This window comes from Channa argus, chromosome 6 (genome assembly GCF_033026475.1).
Source record: "Channa argus isolate prfri chromosome 6, Channa argus male v1.0, whole genome shotgun sequence".
Taxonomy (NCBI): Eukaryota; Metazoa; Chordata; class Actinopteri; order Anabantiformes; family Channidae; genus Channa; species Channa argus.
Genome location: NC_090202.1, coordinates 8,132,558 through 8,154,284, shown reverse-complemented (window position 1 = coordinate 8,154,284; position 21,727 = coordinate 8,132,558). Strand labels below are relative to the sequence as shown.

Below are 21,727 nucleotides of genomic sequence, written 5' to 3'. Positions count from 1 at the left end.
CCTGAAAACCCATTATGGATAATCACTTATCAGACAGTACATGTCTGAGTTTTTTGTTGCATACTCTGAGAACTGTTGTTTTAGTTTATGTTTTTAATCTACTACTTTAATGTGCAAATGTTTCATATCAACTATAGTCCAAAACCTTCTCAGAAATAAAGAAATATAACATTGTACATACTGTATATTGGTAATATAAATATAACCAAGTACATCCTGAACCAAATGTACTGAAAGCTTCTTTTTAAAAACTCTTTAACAATAGTCTGCACTTAATCCGCCAATTTGTCGAATTTCTTAAATTTGTGCTTTTTTTGGTATTTAAAGCTACATTCTTAGCTTGACTCTTCTCTCTCTGCCTACTAACACACCTTCCTCCTCTGCTTCTTGGGCCAACAGTAGCTCAATTTCCAACGGCACCCTGTAGGTCAACAGCCGTGGTGTTCGTTTTTAACCCGGGCCTCGACCGATCCGGTAGGGAAGTCAGATTCGGTGTGGAGGTCATGATTTGCATGTTGGATGCCCGTCCTGACACAACCCTCTGTATTTATCCACACTTGGGACTGACACAAGAAGACACTGGCTTGTGCCCCTTCTGGTTGCATAACGCATACACATATATAAACTAAATAGCATTAGATAAATGCTGCTAGTGTAGCTTTAATTGTGGTAAAGAGACAGTTGAATAACAGAACGTTTCTTTTGTTTTGTTTAACATGAGTTAACTTGGCAAACTAAATTAGCAGAGCAGCCTAATGTGTACAGCTTTGCTGGAGTCACCAGAAGTCAACTTATTAGCTTAGGTAACAGGCTACAAATAATCAGCTAACTCGGACAATACTTTTTCTGTGGTAAACTAATGAAATCTGTGTCCAACTGTCAAACTATGAATGTTAAGTTATTGAATTTAAATACAAAGAAATTTGAACAAGTCTACTATAAATCATTGATGTATTACTGTAAGTTATTGTGCCATGTGCAGTGTGGTGTGGTGTGTATTTTAAAGTTTTTTCCATATTTGAAGTATAGTGGTTTTATTTTGCATACATTTTTGCCTACAGGGCCTCAAGAGACCACTGGTTGGGAAAATAGCTTGACACGGAATAAGGTGAACCTGGTGCCACTAATAGGAATGGCTGGATGTGACCAAAACTCAGCTGGGAACAGCTAAAGTGCTGGCCAGGGAAATTGGAATTTAAGCACAGAATGAGCTGGTGACAACCTTGTGGTAGGAACAGAAATGGTAGGATGAGACAGAAGTTAAGCTGGGAACAGCAGAATAACTGGCTGATGAGATTGAGAAGCAAACACTGACTAAGTATCTGGCATTTCAATACGCACTATTAAATTACTACTAATAATATTAAAATGGTAAATGGTCTGCACTTTTGTACCTATTAGCACTCAAAGCGCTTTAAACTGCTTCTTATTCACCCATTTCACACCAATGGGGAAGGAGACTTTGACATATGATGGGAGGAGTTGGGGATTGAACCAACAACTGTGAAATTGGTAGACAACCGGTCCTGCACCACAATTGCACTCAGATATAGGGGCCTACTACTTGTTTTCTTAATTAAATCAAGCAAAGAGGGCTATCAAGAGCAATCAATCTGCTGTCTTTTAACCAATGAAATGTGTAATGCAGCATAGAGAGAAAAAGCAAAAAAAAGAGTCATTGTAAATGTGTTCGAGTGTCAATAAAACACTACTGACCATTTAACCTTTCTAGAAGCTTTTCCTTTTGTCAGTCCTTGGTGGGCTTCAGAGAACAGGTAAGATATAGTATCAGAATGACATTGAATATTTAATTAAATTACAGTTGCATCACCTATTTTGAAGTGGCTTTCCCTGGTGATCTGAATCAACACACCTGGGTTTTGCTCTATTACTGTGTTAACTCTAAATTACTGTCTCCTGCATTCTCTCCTTTCAATAACAAACCAATTTTCTCCTCCTGCTAACCCTGATTTAGATTCCTATCCCAAGTGGTGGTGATTTCTCTATATCAGATGCATCACCGTCCTGCTGCTTCTTTTGGTGTGATAAGAAATGACCCACAACCACTTCACTCAAAGTAAGTTTCCCTCCATGTTACTGAGTTGAGGTATGAGTCTCTGTTCACAACAGGAAAAAGAATCTAACTCTTCATTTGCAAAATGTGTTGTTTGCTCTGTTCCCTCAAGAAAAATGGTCACAAAGTTTCTCTACATGATTTAGTTTATTTTGGCAGTTGCTCCATCACTGTTGCTTTCCTGTATTTATGTGTTCATGTCTCAAGTATTAACTAATCAATGCTGTTTATACTTTGTTCTTCATTTTTCACTTTGCTCCCATCTTCCAAGTGAGGCACATCTGTCTGCTGCTTCTCGGCTGCCTTTCTGGGATTGCCCAGGGGGTTTATGGAGGGGATTCCTGCCAGCTGATGGTAAAATTTATTCCAGACAGTGTTTATCGGGCAGGAGATGTAGTGATCGGAGGCCTGTTCCCTGTTCATGTGAAGGCACCTCAGCCTGAGTTGGAATATCAAAGTGAAAAAGTTAATGCTTCCTGTGAAATGTAAGATTTTAAAGAATATGTATTTTTCTCATTGGAACCCACACAGACACACACACACTCTCTCTCTCTCACTCTGTCACCACATGTGATTGTTTCTGATGGTCTTCTTGTCACTTGTCTGTTTGCAGTTTTAACCAGCGAGCTTATCGCTGGCTTCAGGCTATGATCTTTGCAGTGGAGCAAATTAACAATAACACCGACTTCCTACCCAACTTCACGCTTGGCTACCTTGCAGCTGACACTTGCTTAGCAGAGAGCTCCACACTGTCAGCAGCCATGGCTCTGGTAACTGGACAAGATGTTTATCTGGAAAACTCCGAATGTGGATCTGTGCCTACAGTGCCAGTTATTGTTGGTGATTCACGCACTTCAGCCTCCATTACTGTGGCAAACACCCTTGGAGTGTTTGATATACCCATGGTGAGGATAATTGATGCACTGGAAACACAACAATGATTCATGTGCTTGTTAGTTTTGCTGTGAAATACTGAATTACAAGAGCATATGTCATTTTTCTCTGCTGAATTCGTGTTTGGTCTGCAAAGTCTTACATTGCTGCCTTACAGGATGCACCTCATGTATTCAATCACCAATACATCTATCTTTAACTCTCTTAAGTTGTCAAGATATCTTTGAGTTAGTGAGGATTTTCTCTCCCTGCTCATATCTCATATCTTTGTAAAGCTCCAAAAAAAAAGGACAGATCCACGTGCTTTATAAAGTGAAGCAGATTTTTTGAAAATACTTTACAGTAGCTGCTCACATCTCAAAACAGTTAACGTGGTTTCATTGCAAAGTATTGTTTTTTAGGATGCCTGATAGAACTTAATGAATGTGTATTTCTATCCTTATCACATAATAACCATTTATTCCTCACAGGTGAGCTACTTTGCGTCCTGTGGGTGTTTGAGTGATAAGAGGAGGTATCCACTGTTCTTCCGCACCATGGCCAGTGATGCTGCAGAGGCGAAGGCAATGGCTGAGCTGCTGTGCTTGATGGGATGGACGTGGGTTGGGCTGGTGTCTGCAGATGATGACTTTGGCAGATTTGGGATTCAGATGTTAATGGAGGCACTCAGGGGAACTGACGTGTGTGTTGCCTACTATGAAACAATTCCAAAGGTGATAAAATGTTTCAATTCTATTATGACTACATACCCATCACTTTCTGTTCAGTTATCTCACATGCCATTTTGTTGCTTTCTACTAATCTATTTTTCATCTCAAGGACTATCCAAAGATTACAATGCGAAGGATTGTTGAATCCATTCAGAAATCCACTGCCAAGGTTGTGGTAACATTTCTTATAGTTCCAGATGCAAAGGTATTTTAATCACTTTCATTTTCACATTAAACTACTATTGTAGCCAGAAGAAAACTTTGATTGTGCTTTAGAAAAAACTGAGTGTGCCGTAGATATTGTTTTTCAGAACAGAAAGTAAACTACCAGGTTAATGAGCCTTAATTTTTTTAGCTGATTGGTGTTGACCAAACAGTGAAAAATTAGTTGTTGGTTTTATTGCACTGATAATAAATGTCTCATTCCTGTGGTTAACTACTATAATAAAGCCAGTCCCAATTTTTTTAGCCAATCCTTCTTCTCCCATCATGCCCTAGAATTTAAACAGCTTTATAATTTCCACGGCATCTGGTTGATGGAGTGGCCACAAACTAGCCACAAGCACCATAAACTCAACTCATGAGCTGTGCTTTAATTGAGGGAATTGATCCTTTAGAATTATGTTATTTTTAAAAAGTGAACTTTTAGTTATGATTAAATTTAGTTTTGTACATATCTACATGTGTATTCTGTGGTAATGTTCTTAGCTAGGGGTTGTGGCTGAAATTTCACTGGTCATACCCAATGCAGTAGGTCCAGGTCACATGTCATACTTTCTTAGTACAGCTACATCTGAAAATTTTGGGTGTGCCAGGTTGACTGGCACCATAGATTTAAATATATATTATGGAAACTAGATACAGTCGCTCATGAGACACTGCTTTTTGTTCATCTCTTTGCCAGGCTTTGTTTGAGGAAGTGGTTGAACAGAAAGTAACTGATAAACAGTGGATCGCTAATGATGCCTGGGCTACATACAGCGGTATTTCAGTCCCTAGTAACCTTCCCTCATTGGCTGGGACAATAGGATTTGCTCTGCGGAGGGCTGATATCCCTGGACTGGGACCCTTTCTGACTCGTCTTAATCCCAACCTGAGTTCATCTGATCCTTTCTTGAAGGAACTGTGGGAAACATTGTTTGGATGCTCTCTTAGTGCTGGTCTTGGAAGGAAATTGTGTTCAGGCTCAGAGGACATAGGTGAGCGAAAGAAATATTCACAAACTTTTACATTTTTTAAAATTAATGTGCAGTATTATTGTCTTGGGCAGCACTATGGTGGAAGCTAGAAGGTTGCAGGTTAGCATCCCCAACTCACTGTGGCCTTTCTGTGTGGAGTTTGCATGTCGTAGGTTTCCTCCGGGTATTTTCTTCCCACAGTCCAAAGACATGCATGCTAGGTTAATTTGTAACTCTAAAACAGCTGGGATAGACTCCAGCCTCCTGTGAGTGTACACAGGTTAAGCGATTTCAGATAATGAATGTCTTTTTGACTGAAATTATTATTTACTAGCTTATCTTTCCTCTGTAATGAGTCACTTGTAGAAACTGGGAAGAGTGTGTATGCAGATGTATCCCAACTAAGGATCACGTATAATGTCTACAAGGCTGTGTACGCTATTGCTTATGCAATCAAAGAAATGCTGTCCTGTGAACCTGGAAAAGGTCCTTTCTTGGAAGGCCAATGTCCAGATGTCCAAAAACTGCAGCCTGTGCAAGTAAATTAAATTCTGCTATTTTTTGATGCCATACATGTTCTTTTCAGAAGACGTAAGCAGCTACTTTACTCTATCTCAGATAGCCCACTACCTGCGGCACGTGAACTTTACTACACCTTTGAAGGAATGGATCAACTTTGACCAGAACGGAGACCCACCTGCCTCATACGATATCATCAACTGGCACGTGACAGCCCAGGGTGCAGGGCAGTTTGTCACTGTTGGACATTTTATGTCCTCTCAAATGTCAGATGGCCAGTTTCAGATTGATATGGAGCGAGTGGTGTGGGGGGGAGGAAGCAGACACAGGGTATTCATTTATATAGAGTTCTTCAAAGTCTATAATTTAAGAATCGTAACCATTGTGAATTCTGAATATTACTGTAATACATCTCCATTACGTGATCCTAGGTCCCTGTGTCTGTGTGTAGCAGTCCTTGTCCTCCTGGTACAAGGAAAGCTGTGCAGAAAGGGAGGCCTGTGTGCTGCTTTGACTGCCTGCCTTGTGCTGATGGAGAGATTAGCAACACAACAGGTACTTTGGAGTGTCACTTTTATTAGGTTTAACAAATATTTTAAATTAATAAATTAATACCTAAAAAATTTATCAATATATAAATTAGTAACCATCCCTAAGCCCATACTAGGCATTTGGATTAATGCTGTAAAGTCAAACAGGTAACAGCAAATTTTATACTTCAAAACCTGTTATACTTATACTCATATAAAATAAAGTGTGTGAAGAGAAAGGGATTTTTATGTAGTTTAACCTGTAAAAATCAGACCAAAATAAGCCTTATAAGAAGGGCTTTAAAAACAAAGCAGGGTGTTTATTTAGGATTTCTGCCTTCAGAAAATTAATAGGGCTCATGAGAAAAGCGCAGATAGTTTGCATTTAAAATAATAATAATAATACGAGTCATAATAATATTTAAACGCTCAAATCTCTAGTGAAGAAGGTTTTGTTTATGTCTGTTTCTTATCTCTATTCCATCATTTTTCCATATACAACCATGATTCCAATGGTTTTGAAATCCTGTTTTCATCGTTTAAAGAGACATAATTTAGGGTTTTGTATTTTTATTGGGGCTCTGCTAAAATAGTTTTGGTTTATTTACAATTTTTAAAATTAAACGTTTTCTTACAAAGGGCATCTTTTTCAAATAATTTTAGCTGTATTAGTTTTACACCCTTATTGGCTTGTGGAAGCCTGTTGGAAAGGTCCAAGGAAAAGAATAAAAATATCCACGAGACCCATCTCTCTTGTGCTCTCTTTCTCTGTTGTTTCTAAACAGGATCGTCAGAGTGTATTCGGTGTCCTGAGCGGTTCTGGTCCAGCTCAAACCACACAGTCTGCATTCCCCAGCAGGTGGATTTCCTTTCTTTCAGTGACACCATGGGAATCATCCTTTCCATTGTCTCAGCTGTTGGAACAGCACTGACAGCTGCTACATTTGCCACCTTCCTTCACTACCGTCACACACCATTGGTAAAGTGAGGCATCTTCTCAGATGAGCTCCAAAACTTATGCTTAGTGAACAATCTTGTAATGATCCCTACATTTAAAAAATACCACATTACACAGCACAAAGCATCTTATCTGTGTGTCCTTACTTCAAACTCCCTCCCTTAGGTACGAGCCAACAACTCAGAGGTGAGCTTCATGCTCCTGGTGTCTCTCAAGTTGTGTTTCTTATGTGCGCTGGCTTTCATTGGACAGCCAGTAGCTTGGTCCTGTATGCTGAGACATTCACTGTTTGGCATCAGCTTTGTGTTGTGTATCTCCTGCCTGCTGAGCCGCACTGTGGTGGTCCTGGTGGCCTTCCGTTCCACACTGCCAGGGCAAAGCCTGATGCGTTATGTTGGGCCTGCTCAGCAGAGGTTGGGCATCTCCATCTGCACCCTGGTACAGGTGATTCAACTTTAAAGACTGTAGTACTTTCATGTGCTCTATGCTTTGTATACTAAACATATTGTCATCTCCATTTCATGAACCAACCTCAATGGTGCAGGTGCTAATCTGTGTGCTGTGGCTGAGCCTGGCTCCTCCTCAGCCTGCAGAAAGAGACAGTGTGGACAACTGGGGACCCAAAATCATACTGGAATGTGCTACAGGCTCTGTGGTGGGATTCTCACTTGTTCTGGGCTACATCGGCCTATTGGCCTGTCTCTGCCTCCTCCTGGCCTTCCTAGCTAGAAAACTCCCTGACAACTTTAATGAAGCCAAACTGATCACCTTCAGCATGCTGATCTTCTGTGCTGTCTGGGTGGCCTTTGTACCAGCGTACATTAGCTCTCCTGGGAAGTACACTGTGGCAGTGGAGATTTTTGCCATCTTGGCCTCAACTTATGGCCTTTTGTTCTGTATCTTTGCCCCAAAGTGTTTTATTCTTCTTCTGAGACCTGAGAAAAATACCAAAAAACACCTGATGGCCCGATAGGTCAATAAGCTAAGGCATAAAAGATTTAACATGAAATTGAAAACAATTTGCAACGACTGTTGACATATACAATGACTATAATCAGACTCACATGCAGAAAATACAAATGAATAGAAAATAATATTGAAATTAATTTAACTGTGGTTTTTAATACTATTACAAATGATTTTTGAATATGATAAGTTGCTACTGTTTGTTACTCATGTACTAAGAACTGTACTAAGACAAAAGTGTTGCGGTGGAATTTGCTGCAGAAAAAATAAAACTCTGCATAAATGAAAACAAAGATTTCATTCCATTATAAGCTCATGGGATTTGAGAGTGTGATTTGAACCTGACAGTCTGCATGTAATCACTCAACAGACAGTACATGTGTGAGTTTTTGTGTTAAATAATTGGAGAATTGTTCGCTCTCATACATATTACTGAGAAATTCTGTATTGCTGTCTCTCGACTGCATTCTGTCAACACATTTCTTATCAGTACTCCCTTTGCATATTACCCAAACAGGAATCTGGCAATTAGATTAGCATAGTGACTCATACTATATCAAAATAAAGCCATCATAACTACAGCTACTTCAATTTCAGGGAATTCTTGCGACCTTCTAATCTTTCCTTACCCTGTATAATCAAGCCAACCACAGGGGCCCCAGTGAATTGTGTTATTATCACAGGGCCATAAGTTTCTGCTGTATTTTCTGTGGTGCTTGTCACCTCTGTGACACTGGTTCTCACTACATAACAGGTAGAAGAATGTTGGATTTGAAAGTACATGACAAGACTTTCCATAGAGAAAACTGACAAAATGCCATAATAATGAAAAGATTTAGTTCACTGGGCAAAATAAATATTCATTCAACTGTGTAGGCTCATGCAAAGGCTCATGCCCTTTAAAACCTTTAATTCTCACTGCACCTCACAATAAAATGCAATTATCCTACAGCTACGGCTGCTTTTCATAAAAAGTTTTGGGTTTTTGGGTTTTTACAGAGATATTCAGATGTGTCTTTTGCGGGAGCAACAACCTAACAGAATATTTGCTGCACAACTCACAAACTACCTTTTGAGACCATTAAGCTACATGAACATTATTCTATTATTTTTTTAACCTTTCTGTATCTGCTAAACCTGCCTCCCTTAAAATACAGTATCATCTCAATATTCTTGACCCAATAGTTTTGTATTACTTTTCTAACCTTTCTCTGTACAAGTAAACTGTTGTCTATCTGTAAAGGGACATTTCTTTAGTTATTAACAAAAACATTTTGGTCAGCATTTGCGTCATAAAGTACTGACTGATGCCAACATTGAGTAAATCGAAAACCAATATACAGAATAAGGGAATAATAAATGATTTCTGCTTTTAAACAACTAATAACTAACTAACATCCACTATCAGCCAGTCATCTCATTGTTTTACATATCTTTTGGCAGCATTTCTCAAAAGAGCTCTTTCTGACTACTAGTCTTCCACACTTAATCCCTCTGGAAATATATTTTACACAGATAAGGCTCATTTTTACTTTGTATTACTCATTTGTTTTATTAAGAAAAAAAAATGTGTTCTTTCATTCAAACTAAAAAAAATATTACTTAACCCTTAAATGGAGAAAATATATTCGAGTTTCTTTGGTTAAATCAAGCAAGTAGTGCTATGATCTGAAGCAGTACTCTTTGTAATGAAATAGAAACTGTGCATCATGAGGAGAAATCAATCTGCTGTCCTAAAGCCACTGGAATTTTAAATGCAGGAAAGAGAAATTACTGATAAAAATGCAACAAAGAAGGATTAAGGTTGGAAATAAATGTAGATCCAGTATTACAGTGTCAATAAAATGCTTCTGCCCATCTGACCTTCCCAGCACCATTCCCCTTTGTCAGTCCCTGATGGATTTCAGAGACACAATGTTGCTCTCTCTTCTAAATTATTCCTCTGCCTCAGGAGGAACAATAGATCAATCAGTGGATAATCAATGTTAGCCTGCAAGCAGCAGTGGAGAGCCAAAAATGTATGGAGCTTTACTTTGTTATTGTAGGAAACAGCCCAGCATGATGTTTATATGTAAAGATCTCTGGTATATGAAAATTTAATTAACCAGTGACTGCTAGGGGTTCCACAGACCATAGCTCAGAGACCCTGGGCCTCATCATTGGAAACTAGTGCCAAATCCTTTTTAGTTGTTGCATTTAGCTGTCCTTCACATTTCTAGTCTCAATGTGCAAGACAGGTCTTGCAGTTGATTCAAGACAATTATATTGTTTTATGTTATAGGGTAACTGCATCCTTGAAATTGAATGTGACTAAAGTCAACGGCTTTAATACATTGGAAAAACTTATTTGCGAAAACAAAGGTGTGTGAGAGCATGGTTTCATATGTCCTGATGTAACAATGACAGGCGGCACTGACAGCACAACACCACCATCTGGTGGATACACTCAAGTACATTAAGTTTAATAAGCTTGTCTCCTTCACCAATTGCACACAGCTTTCCCTCAAATGTCCTCACTTTACATGGAGTTTCATTTCATTCATATAAAAAATAGCAAATAAAAGCAGCAAATAAAAAGTCCACTGAATGAACACAATCCCCTAAAATTTGTCTATGACGACTTTGGACATCAGGTGTTTTCTAGTGTTCTTTTCTGGCCTTAGAAGGATTATGTAGCACTTTGGTGCAAAGATGCAGCCCAGAAGTCCATAACTGGAGGCCAAGATAGCAAACACCTCTGTGACTATGGAATACTTTCCTGGAGAGGTAAGGTAGGCTGGAACGAAGGCTGCCCACACGGCACAAAAAATAAGCATGCTGAACGTGATGAGTCTGGCCTCGTTGAAGTTGTCCGGGAGCTTCCTTGCCAGGAAGGCCAAGAGAAGGCAGAGACAGGCCAGCAGACCAATGTAGCCCAGGACAAGACCAAATGCTATGGGTGAACCTTCGTCACACAAGAGAATGATAATAGCGCTCTCATGTGGCATCTGTTGCTGTGGAGTTGGGGGAGCGACAGCCAGCCACACAGTACAGATAATTACCTGCATAAAAAGAAACATGGCTTTTTTAAACACACAAATAAGTGTCTCCTTAGCAATCCATTGCAAATTTTAGAAAAAAAAAAATCTTACTTGAACAAGTGTACAAATAGTAATGATTGTCTTTTGCTGTCCAGGACCAAACCATTTCATTACATTACGTCCAGGAAGTGTAGCTTTAAAGGCCATTAACACAACTATAGTTTTTCCGAGAACACAAGAGATGCAGAGGACAAAGGTGATGCTAAATGCTGTGTGTCGCAGCATGCAGGACCACTCAGAGGGTCGGCCGATGAAAGCCAGGGAGCACAGGAAACACAAAGCCAAAGAGAAGAGCAACAGGAAGCTCAGCTCAGAGTTGTTGGCCTTGACAATTGGGGTAGTTCTGTGACAGGAGAATATGAAAACCACAACACAAGTGCAGATGGAGCCAATGAGGGAAATAGTCATTAGGATGATGCCCATGGTGTCATTGAAGGAAAGGAACTCCACCTGTTTTGGGATACAGGCTGTCCTGTCAACATTGGACCAGAACTCTGGCAGGCAGCGCACACACTCTACGGCATCTACAGGAAAGACAGAAATTATTTAGCTGATATACTGCAGCATTTCTTCTGAAGCTGTGCTGTCAGATCACATTCTAAAACATACATGGAAAAGTAGGCTTTCCTCACCAGTCTGATTGCTAATCTCCCCAGCTGTACAAACCACACAATCATGGCAGCAGATAGGGAAATTAGGTCTGATTGCCTTCCTGGTACCTGGGGGACAAATGCTGCTGCATACTGACATGGGAACCTAAGAAAAAAGGCAAACACATACTACACTAGTCACAAATAGTCCCACAATGAGAATATATACATTTATATATAGTGCACAAAATGCCATTAACAAAACATAGTTTTGAGATCTGTACTTCGGTTTGGTTGCCATTCCATACAATGTCCTGTTCCTGGATCTTGAGTTTCTGCTTTGCAGCTGTGGCCGTCTCATCAAATTTGCCGACAGTGAAAAACTCCATTTCACCATTCTTCAGCTGCCAGTTAATCAGGTCATACATGGCTGCAGGGTCACCATTCTTATCGAACTTGATTTCATCACCAAATGAGTTCAAATAATCCACCTGCTTTATGTAATGAAGTAGCTAAAGGGGGGGAAATATGTATGATCTTTTTAAAGTAGTAATAATCAATAACAGTTTCACATTACTATACCTATTTTTAATCTAGGCTGATTTAGTGAACATGTGGGACTGTACCTGCCATGGCTGGGTGCTGTCTGTGTCTGGACAGGCCTGAAGTGAAACTGACCCTTTTTCTTTTACACAGCTCCTCATTGCCTTGAGTGAATGGGCAATGGCATAGACCGCCTTGTAGACATTGTAGGAAATCCTTAGCTGTGACACATCTGAATAGATGTTTGTCAAATTACCCAACTTTTCTGCTCCCGAACATGGAGGTTTACTTCCAACATTATGATTCTGACCTTCAGCCTGCAAATGCAGGCTGCATTGAAAGACCTCTTCCCAAAATGGTTTCAGGAAGGGATCTTCAAGGGCGTCTGGGCTCGAGGGATGCAAGCGCAGGAGAAACTCTTTCAATCCAGGGATGTGTGCTCGCCGAATGGCAAATCCCATAGAGCCCTGGAGGACGTGGTGGTACTTTTTAGGGGTGGAGAGAATAGCAGCTGTGCTCCAAGCTTCACTGGCCAGCCACTGTATCCCAGTAAGCCCATCTCTAAATTCAAAATGTATTTAAATGATATTTTTGCAATGATAACATATCAGAAATACAAACTCTGTAAAACTGTGTACGATGAAATGCAAATTCAGAACTTATCGTGTTATAATTGCTATAGTGTCGTGGGAGATGATGAACAGCTGAAGGTGTCATGCCTGAGCGCTTGATCAAACAGTGCTGCTGCATCTTGTTCCACAGCAAACACTAAAATCACGCGAGCCCCAGAGGATCGGATCTTGGAAACAACCGATGAAATGACAGCGTGTGCCCGGTTCTTAGGGATGATCTCATGGAGGGCAACACAAGCACCTAACTTTGTGATCTAAGAGCAAAAGATGAAGCAAATGAAGTGACTTGCTTCATTTTATCTGCTAGGGCTGAAAAATGTATAAATTAAACATAACAATATGTATTGTTATTAAGTGACCCACCTCATTAGCAAAGATATTTGCCCCACCACGGCCATAGGCATCATCCCCAGCAATCACACCCACCCAAGTCCAACCAAAATGCTTGACAAGCTGCACTAGTGCATTTACCTAGAGGTATAGGGAAAACAGATCAAAGAGACAAGCAGATTTATATAATTTCAGAGGTGAAAATGTGGATATCCGTTGTGGAAGCCTTCTAACCTGGAAGAAGTCACTGGGCATGGTCCTTAAAAAAGCAGGAAACTCCGTTTTGTTGCTGAGACAAGCACAGCTGGAAAAATAACTAACCTGAATGGAAAACAAAACATGAGGATATTTCATTATACAATAATCTAGTGAGCCAAAAATTAAATAAAAAATTTCAGTCCAACATAAAATACATTTAAAATAAGTTGTCTAGAATTAAAAAGGCAGTTTCACAAAAAAAAAAAAAAAAAAAATTGAATTTGCTTCTCATAGTTTTAGTTTTGGGGCATGTACATTCAAATAGTATTAAAATTCCCCACGACTTTCCTATATGGAAATGTATCTGGTTGTAGCTGAAAACCTCCAGATGACATCACCTGGAGAATTTTTTCTAATGCACAGCTGTTAAATGACAATGGCAAACTTACCTGTGGCACGTAGAAGACTCCCAGGAAACGGGCCACTACGAGAGACTGAGTGGAGCCTCCATCTCCTATCACAGCTGGTACTGTCCCACGACAGGTGCTTTTACCTTGTGTCTCTCCCTCCTCATCCCCTGCACCCTTCTCACTCCCCATTAACTCCATTGCAGCCTTTAGAGCCTGATGGGGTGAACTGCATGAATCGTAAATCTTATAGCCCAGTGTGATGTTGGGAAGGAGTTTGCCATCTCTGTTGATCTCCTCGATGGCAAATCTCATAGTTTGCATCCATCGGAAAGTCCGAAAGTTAAATCTGGAAAAGAGAATAAAGAGAACACTGTATGCTCTATCTTGAGCCAAATAAAAAAAAAAAAAAAAAAACAGTTTTCAACCTAATTATAACTATGGAGCGCTACTAAAAGAACGTGGTATCACTTTATGAGTTGTTGCCAGTTGTTTTTGTAGTTTAGAGTTGTTTACCTGGTGCACTGTGTGGGAGGAGGCTTAGACATAAAGGACAGACTTGGCTCCACAACCATATCATGAAGGGAAAAAAGTCCCCCTAAGGTGATGTTCCCCTTTTTCTCCAGCACAGGCAGGAACCCCGACCCAGGGATTATTTTACATTGCTGGCTTTGGTCTGGTTGACAGCTGTAGGGAAACGTCCCGCACCATAGGAGACTCAAAAGCATAAACTCAGTTCTACTCCATGAAAGGTTACGTTCTCCTCTTCTCAACCAAAAATAATTCATCCTGTCTTTAAGCTGCAGGAAGGCATCAAATATTTGTCTATACCAGTTCAAATAGTAGATGATTGGATAGTCCACACAAAAGGATAATAATCAATCAAGCATTATGATGACATTTAAACAATCCAGCAATTTGTCGGTGGTCAGTAATAAAATATAAACTAATGCACAGAAAATAATATATCAAGATCCTGTTAACATTATATAAGGTAATACATTAACATACATATAAGGTAAATCTTTTTTTTACACTTCTCATTCTTTCAGAGCGCTGCATCCTCATGGCATTAACACAGCCGAGACAAGCCTAATAACAAGTAAGAGGTGCTGCTTTGTAGTCTATATATTGTCCTTTGCCTTCCTATTACAACCTCCAAAATGACCTAATTTCCCCAGAGCTTGTTATCAATGGAAAAGGATCCCTCAGATTCACAGTAGGTAACTGCAAAGACAAGGACCTGAAATTAGCACTTGACTATAATTGATAAAGACACGTGTGGCAGCCTGTCACCAGGGACTGATGAACATTTAGAAAGACACATTACAACGAGCTGAGAACAACAGAGAGAGCGAATTTACAGATGGGCCAAACATATGGAAACAATTAAACCATATTTGTTCATTAAGATAAAAAGAAAGTGATCTATGATTTGCATGCTTGTATTAAATGCACATTTAATTTGATTTTATTTGTTATACTAATAGCTGATATACAGTATGACTCTTATTTCCTTTCATAATCATGGTTACATCATCAGAATCCAGACATTTTTGATACATTTTCTGTAAGAATAAGCCTTAAATAAAATTTGTATGTGTATGTGGGTTTAAAGAGATTCAATAAAGTGGGATAAATGAGTCATTAGGGTGTTGTGCACATCATTATCAGCTCGAGCCCTGCAGGCTACAAAACAGAATGTGGAGTATGTTGTGCTGCCTCAGGTCATATAAGGTTCTTTATTCATTTAATATGTCCCAGTGTGACTCTCAGAAGAGGGGGGAAAAGGGTGTCTTATAACAGAAAGCTCAGTACGATACACAGTGGTTTTCTTTTCTTGTAAATAAACATTTAACAAAATCTGAGACTCAAAGGATCCTGTGCTCTGGGGGGAATGCATGACTTCGGTTGTGATTTCAAGTGAACAGTAATGACACTGTGTCAGAGTTTTCCTCATAGGAATATTCAGCTCAAGATAATTGAAGCTCCAGAGTGAGGGTGTCGCAGTGAATTCGCCTGAAGCCCTAGAATGTGGAGACAAAGTGGTAAAATAACAAAAAGCCACAGTGGTTCTAACAAAGAGATACAAACTGCTACGAGCGAGTCAATAACAGTGTGATGAGTAGTGGAAATTACAGCATAGAGGTTAATATGCTGTAGAGACATCCAGACAGACAATGAGTTGGAGAGAATGCAGACAAAGAAATAGAAAACAGGATAAGAGCAAGAGGGGAAAAATAGAAAACCATCTTTTCAATTGACTTCTTTGTGTAAGTTAGGACGTTGATGTTTTTGTCAGTTGTTTCCTCACTTTTAAATGACAGTTCACAGACATTTTTCATGTATTCTAACCATTTAGCCTCCATGATCCCTATACTCCTCTCTGCCAGTACTGTAGATCGAGGCAGATGGCCGTCCACTGTTGCCTATTGCTTGCTCCAGGGGAAATTGTTGGGTTCTCGTTATAAATCTTTATAAGCTTGACTTTATTCTGTAAAGTGCCCTGAGATGACTTTGTTGTGAATTGGCGCTATATAAATAAAGTTGAATTGAATTGAATAACTTGTTTCAAGGTCTTTTTAGTGGAGATCTGTTATGGTGGCATCACAGTCTTTCTCTTGTCTGTTTGTTCACTTCTACTATTTCAATGTGTTTGTGTCCTTGTCCAAATCTCAGGTCCAAAAAAGTAAAGATAACTTTTGATGGACAAACTATGACATGAGAAGCAAACACATTAAATTAGAAAGCTACTAACACTCCTGTTAGTAGCACATGTTACAGGCTGAGAGTCAGCACAAAACAAGCAGTCATTTTAAGTGAGCTGTGCTCACTGATGTAGCCCAACTGTTAAGTCATTTAAAAGGAGTCAGTTCTGACACTGACACGAAGCTGGTGGATCGTCAGGATCCTGTGTTTTAAACCAGCTGAAAATGCTTAATCAGATTCTTCTCAAAAGGAACTACAGTAGTCAAACACATGCTGGCTGTTAAACAAATGCATTTTTAAATAGTTTCCTGTGACACAATAGGCTTGACCATGTTCCTAAAGTGATAAAGTCTGCTTTAGTGCTCTGATAATGAGTTAATACTGGCTGGCAGCAAGGTCAAACCTCTTTGATGATTAGAATTTATAATAATATAACATTTCAAATATATACTTTAAAAATTACATTTCTGTCAAAATTGAACTCGTGAGTTCTTAGTTATTGACAAAATGACAAGCGAGATGTGAAACCAGATTCTCTTTTCGCTTGTCCAAATACAAGTTTTATCCTTATTTACCTTAAGAAAATTTGGATCCATCCAAATATTGATTTTTGAAATGTAATTTACAAGGTTGTCAATAGTGTTCAACTGGCCAGATAAAGCAGAATTATGAAGTCTCTCACCTATTGTCCTTGGAATATAAAACTTTTATTTTTAATCTAACTGGTTATCAGAGGCATCATTTTACATGCAGCTTCATGACATAATGATATATAGGGACCATGCTGTTAAATGATTTTTAATCAGTTTCAACTTCTTATTTTTTTACATTTATTGCATAAATGCAAATTAACAAATTAAAGAAAAATTCCCTAATCATTACTACACCAATACTAACACGATTGCCCCTCCTCAAGTAAGCATATAAAATAATTATTAATTAACTGACGATATATTAAATTTAAACTAATGAAATAAATCCACAATAGCGTCATTAGTTGTCCACGATGAACAACATGAATAATAATTAATCCTGAATTATTTCATACATTAAATCATCAGTGGTCATGCCTCATTTAAGTAATACTTAATTATATACTTAATTAATGTACATTAAAGAGTTCATATTTCTCTTATTATTTAAAAAAAGTAGGTCTGGCTAATATGTTTGATAATGCCCTTGTAATTCTGTTTTGAGCTGCCCTCTTTTTTTCTACTTTTATTTCTGTTTTTGTTTAGCACATTGCGGCCTCTGATCTAGAAAGTTGCTACAGCACGTAAGTAAACTTACAACATGTCATCCCACAGCATCAGATATTGACGCTTCCTAGGGCGTCAAGTTGTGCTGCTGTGTACATCCTTACGTGTATGATATTGACACCACAGGCAACCTTTACTTTTGGAGTCTGCAGGAGTGCCACTATGTGATGCTCTGGGAACCACGGCATTGAATACCAACACTGCAAGGACACTTTCTCATTTGTATTGAAAGCTCCAGGAGCGTCACGTTTTGACGTTACGGTATTGACTTTATATGCACACAAAAAATGTGTTACAATGAGGGAAAACAACTTCGGGCTAAGATTAACCCAAGAGACAACATCGGTTAGGGTTAGCCACAAAAACCTTAGGGTAAGGTTAAGTTACAAGACAAATTACATCTGAAAACAATAGTACACACAGTACTACAATCATCACTATAACGTCTCGCACTAGTCACAGCCCAGTCTCCTGTGGAAAAGCCCTGTGTCTTTTGTAACATTCACCACCCAGACCACCTCCCTGTTAGACGTTTTCACTTCATATTCGACGTCTTTTCTTTAGCCATCAAATGTTGAAGCGTCTGGGTTTCCATTGAACTAGACTAAAATCTCAGAGCGTTGACCACTGATGCCAACACGTACCCCAAGTGTCAGAATGTAGGGCAGAATGGAATGGACAGAACGGCACTTTGCGACACCTTGGAAATGAGAACTGTCTGAAACTTACTATAAAATATGGAGGATGTTTGGACAAGCAGGCTAAAACGGCCAACAACAACATGACATGAGCCAATGTGTAGTAGCTATAGTAAATATAATACAGTCATCTGATATGAATTGGGGAGTATGGATGAGTCTACAAAGCAGAGCACTCAAGGATTCAAGTTTTTGCTTTGTTGTAAAAAGTAATGTGGCAAATCAGTGAATTAAAGCAAAACAACATGTCAGGGTTGGTTTTTAGGGTGGACCCAAGTGCAACAAGGAGAGAGGGTGAGTATGGTATCAAAGCTTTATTTATGAATATAACAAAAGACAAGACAACAACTAACATTAACTCACTCTTATAAAAAGGAGGACAAAACTGGCACAATCCCAGACTTCAAAACTAGAAAACAAGGAATTAACTCAGACATAAGAATTGAGGAATTTAACGAGGGCTGAAATTACAAACTAGAAGGCGGAATGGAAGATAATGGGTTAAACGGGTGGTAGATAAAAAAAACAATATAAGTCTTAATACAAACAGAGAAACCTAAACATAAACCGGGGCTATAGAAAGTAAGAATATCCATCGGAGAACCAAAACTAGAAGCCAGCAAGAATGAGGTAAACTAACTAGGGGCAGAATGAATCATCTAACGACAATTAAAACTGTGATACCAGGAAATAACAAATACTGAAAAGCTAAACCAACCCACGCTAGAAAACGAATCAAGCCCACAAGCAAAAAGTGCACAGACAGAGAACTACTACGACAATCAAATTAAACCTCAGACCAAGACACATGAAGGGGAGTCAGGAATCCAAAAACCATGAGACAGGTAAACTTGGAGGCAGGATTTTGCACAGATAACAAAGGCAAAATAAGACAATGATCTGACAGTGAACCAAGGGGGAGAGCTGGGTTTAAAAAGGTAGGGGAACAGGTGAAAACAACAGGTGAAGCTGGAGAAATGAGTTGGGGACAGCAAGCGGAGAAAAGGGGTACAAAATAAAAGTCAGGGGACAGGAAGTGAATGTGAGGGCCAGATCATGACACAATGACATTTTAACTAAATGTGTTTATTCATTTTTTGATCTATGGCGCTGTCTCCACACACAGTTCTGTGGGTTGTATGAGAGGGTTGAGACAAACAGGTTGAAGGACTTGTATGTTTTAGTCCTATTTACTGTTGAATGATGGAGATGGAATAATCTAAAAACACTTTCTAATAATGTAACACACATACAGCTATTCCTTGAGAGTGATGTCATGAAAGAATAGTTAATACAAAATCCCAGATACTGATATCCGGGATTGAAAGAGTGGTAGATAATCCTCAAGTATTAAGGTGGGCTTGTGGGTAGAAACACTGAAGCCCAAAGAGTGCAAATCATTTTTGTTGTGGTGTCAACATGTATGTTAAATTATATAATATAATATGTGAATAAATAATATGTTAAAATCAGCAGAAACTGGAGCTCTGTCATGACATGACAAATACTGATAAAAGGTTGGATCCTTAATCAAATAACTGTGCTTGGGGGCCTGTAGCCTGTAAATACAGGAATCTTGGGGCTGTGTTTGGTAATGTCGCAGCATCCATGCATATAAATGGGAGGGGATGTTTATTTGGCACTGGAAAACCTATAAAGTAATATCTCATCTACTGCAACCACCACAGAGTGACTATAGTTTTGCTTGCATCTCTCTATATTCTATTTAACACAGTCTATTTCATCTGCTTCAACTCACACTGCTCAGAGCCTAATGACGCAAACCTGACTCTACTTTCTTGCACAGATGTCACACTCTACCTCCCCAACACCATATAGTACAAAGTAAATACAGGGAAAACAGACCCTGGTCCTAAAAACATTACAAACACCAAACATATAACCCATCAAAACAAAACAGATCAACTCAACAATTACAATGCAAAATTACAAAGCATACTGTGTAGTTTGTCATCTAAAATAAAATCTTTTTTTATTAAAAGGTTAGGTTTTAGTAGGGACCTCGCATTGAAAAGAGCCGTGTTCATTTTGATTAGATTTGCCATGTTTTTATGTGAAATGAGAATGACCTGGTTTTTTTTGTCCTTCATTTATGAAAGAGATATGTAGGAGTAATTAAATACACAATATATATGTCGGGAGAGGGAGTAGCATGTATTTTAGAAGCAATAATGGTCAGACTACAATATGTGGCATTCAGTGTAAGTGTTCTGCCCTCTGTTTGAGTGCATTTATAACTGCTAAAAAACCTTTCCATAGCTTTGTGTACAGTGTTTTGGGAGCAGCAGCGCCCCCCTCTGGTCAGCTAGTAGTAGTAAGTTTAGAGGCTGGAATTCCCCTAGGAGTTACTGAAGCACGGTAGAGGAGAGAGCGTTATTGATCGCCTGCCGCTAAATTTCTGATAACGTTGTAGCCTCGGACATTATTTGTCCTTTTACAGTGAATAAGTGAGTAAAGTAAAGCAAGAGAAACGAAGAGTGAGCCTTCAATAAAAAAGATTCAAGAAAAGTTACGCCTTGTGCTTATTGGAGGACTTCACACTCACCATGTTAGCTAACTGTCTAGCATAGAACAAGTTCCACTCTTTGTGAGGACAGTATAGTAAAAGGACAACTGCACAGCGGGCACAACTTAACAAGATAATAAGCCGTAAAATGAGTCTACGCTCAGGCAAGCAATATAAGCCAGCTCCTCAACAGAAGGACGAGAAAGTTCACAAGCAGCAAGAACCTAGCCAAGGTGCTGATATCCTTGCTTGGTCAGTTCATTCCCGTTCTTCAAGGCAGTCAAGTCGAGTCTCCTCAGCTAGTTCCTCAGCATTAAGAGCTCGTGCTAAAGCAGAAGCTGCACGCGCCCAACTTACATATGCGGAACAAGAAGCCGATATTATAAAGCAAAAAGCTGATCTGGAAGCCAGTCTTCACATTCTACAAAGCCAGAGAGCCATTGCTGCTGCAACAGCTGAAGCTGCTGCCTATGAAGGAGATGACATATCTAATAAGAGTGAAATTAGTCAACACTTATTAGACTTACCCATTAGTACAGCTGAGCGCACCTCGGAATATGTCTGGCAACACTCTAAAGCATGCTCTGAGGAAACCCCATTCAAGATTGATACACAACAATGCCACAAAAAAGCAAGAGAGGCTTATGAAACAGCCATTCCTAATGATAACAAAATCCAGGTGGTGGAAAAAGGAAGAGCAAATGTGAAACAAGAGGAAACAAATAAGGACTCTGAATACAAATTATTATCCTCAAAATCAGCAGGACAGCCATTTTATCCACTAAACCAGTCTTCATCTCAAGGGGTGCAAGACATCACAAAATATCTAATTCGACGAGAAATGTTAAGTTCAGGGCTTCTTACATTTGATGACAAGCCAGAACCTTACTGGTCATGGAAGGCATCATTTCAAAGTGTTTCTAAA

The 21,727-nt window shown here is 39.2% G+C and overlaps 2 protein-coding genes across 2 annotated transcripts; one reads left to right on the top strand and one right to left on the bottom strand.

The window, feature by feature from the left end:
* Nucleotides 1-2,052: 2,052 nt before the first annotated feature.
* Nucleotides 2,053-8,010, top strand: LOC137129226 (extracellular calcium-sensing receptor-like). The gene is made up of 12 exons (XM_067508163.1): nucleotides 2,053-2,077; nucleotides 2,346-2,559; nucleotides 2,688-2,979; nucleotides 3,439-3,681; nucleotides 3,788-3,883; nucleotides 4,583-4,877; nucleotides 5,223-5,395; nucleotides 5,475-5,705; nucleotides 5,807-5,930; nucleotides 6,691-6,884; nucleotides 7,029-7,307; nucleotides 7,408-8,010. Exons 1-12 carry the CDS (start codon nucleotides 2,053-2,055, stop codon nucleotides 7,834-7,836), a joined length of 2,595 nt encoding a protein of 864 aa, XP_067364264.1. The 3' UTR covers nucleotides 7,837-8,010.
* Nucleotides 8,011-10,312: 2,302 nt separating this feature from the next.
* LOC137129225 (extracellular calcium-sensing receptor-like) lies at nucleotides 10,313-15,978 on the bottom strand. Its single transcript, XM_067508162.1, has 11 exons — nucleotides 15,965-15,978; nucleotides 14,126-14,296; nucleotides 13,652-13,958; nucleotides 13,239-13,325; nucleotides 13,038-13,145; nucleotides 12,762-12,928; nucleotides 12,126-12,603; nucleotides 11,784-12,011; nucleotides 11,542-11,665; nucleotides 10,961-11,433; nucleotides 10,313-10,870 (listed from the first exon to the last, which is right to left on the bottom strand). Exons 1-11 carry the CDS (start codon nucleotides 15,976-15,978, stop codon nucleotides 10,430-10,432), a joined length of 2,598 nt encoding a protein of 865 aa, XP_067364263.1. The 3' UTR covers nucleotides 10,313-10,429.
* Between the last annotated feature and the right edge of the window lie 5,749 nt (nucleotides 15,979-21,727).

Coding starts and splice junctions, on each gene's coding strand:
- LOC137129226 (XM_067508163.1), top strand. CDS start 2,053: ATGACCCACAACCACTTCACTCAAA. Junction 2,560..2,687: donor GTTAATGCTTCCTGTGAAAT/GTAAGATTTTAA, acceptor GTCTGTTTGCAG/TTTTAACCAGCGAGCTTATC. Junction 5,931..6,690: donor AGAGATTAGCAACACAACAG/GTACTTTGGAGT, acceptor GTTTCTAAACAG/GATCGTCAGAGTGTATTCGG.
- LOC137129225 (XM_067508162.1), bottom strand. Junction 13,326..13,651: donor GAGTCTTCTACGTGCCACAG/GTAAGTTTGCCA, acceptor TTTTCCATTCAG/GTTAGTTATTTTTCCAGCTG. Junction 10,871..10,960: donor CTATTTGTACACTTGTTCAA/GTAAGATTTTTT, acceptor CTTTTTATGCAG/GTAATTATCTGTACTGTGTG.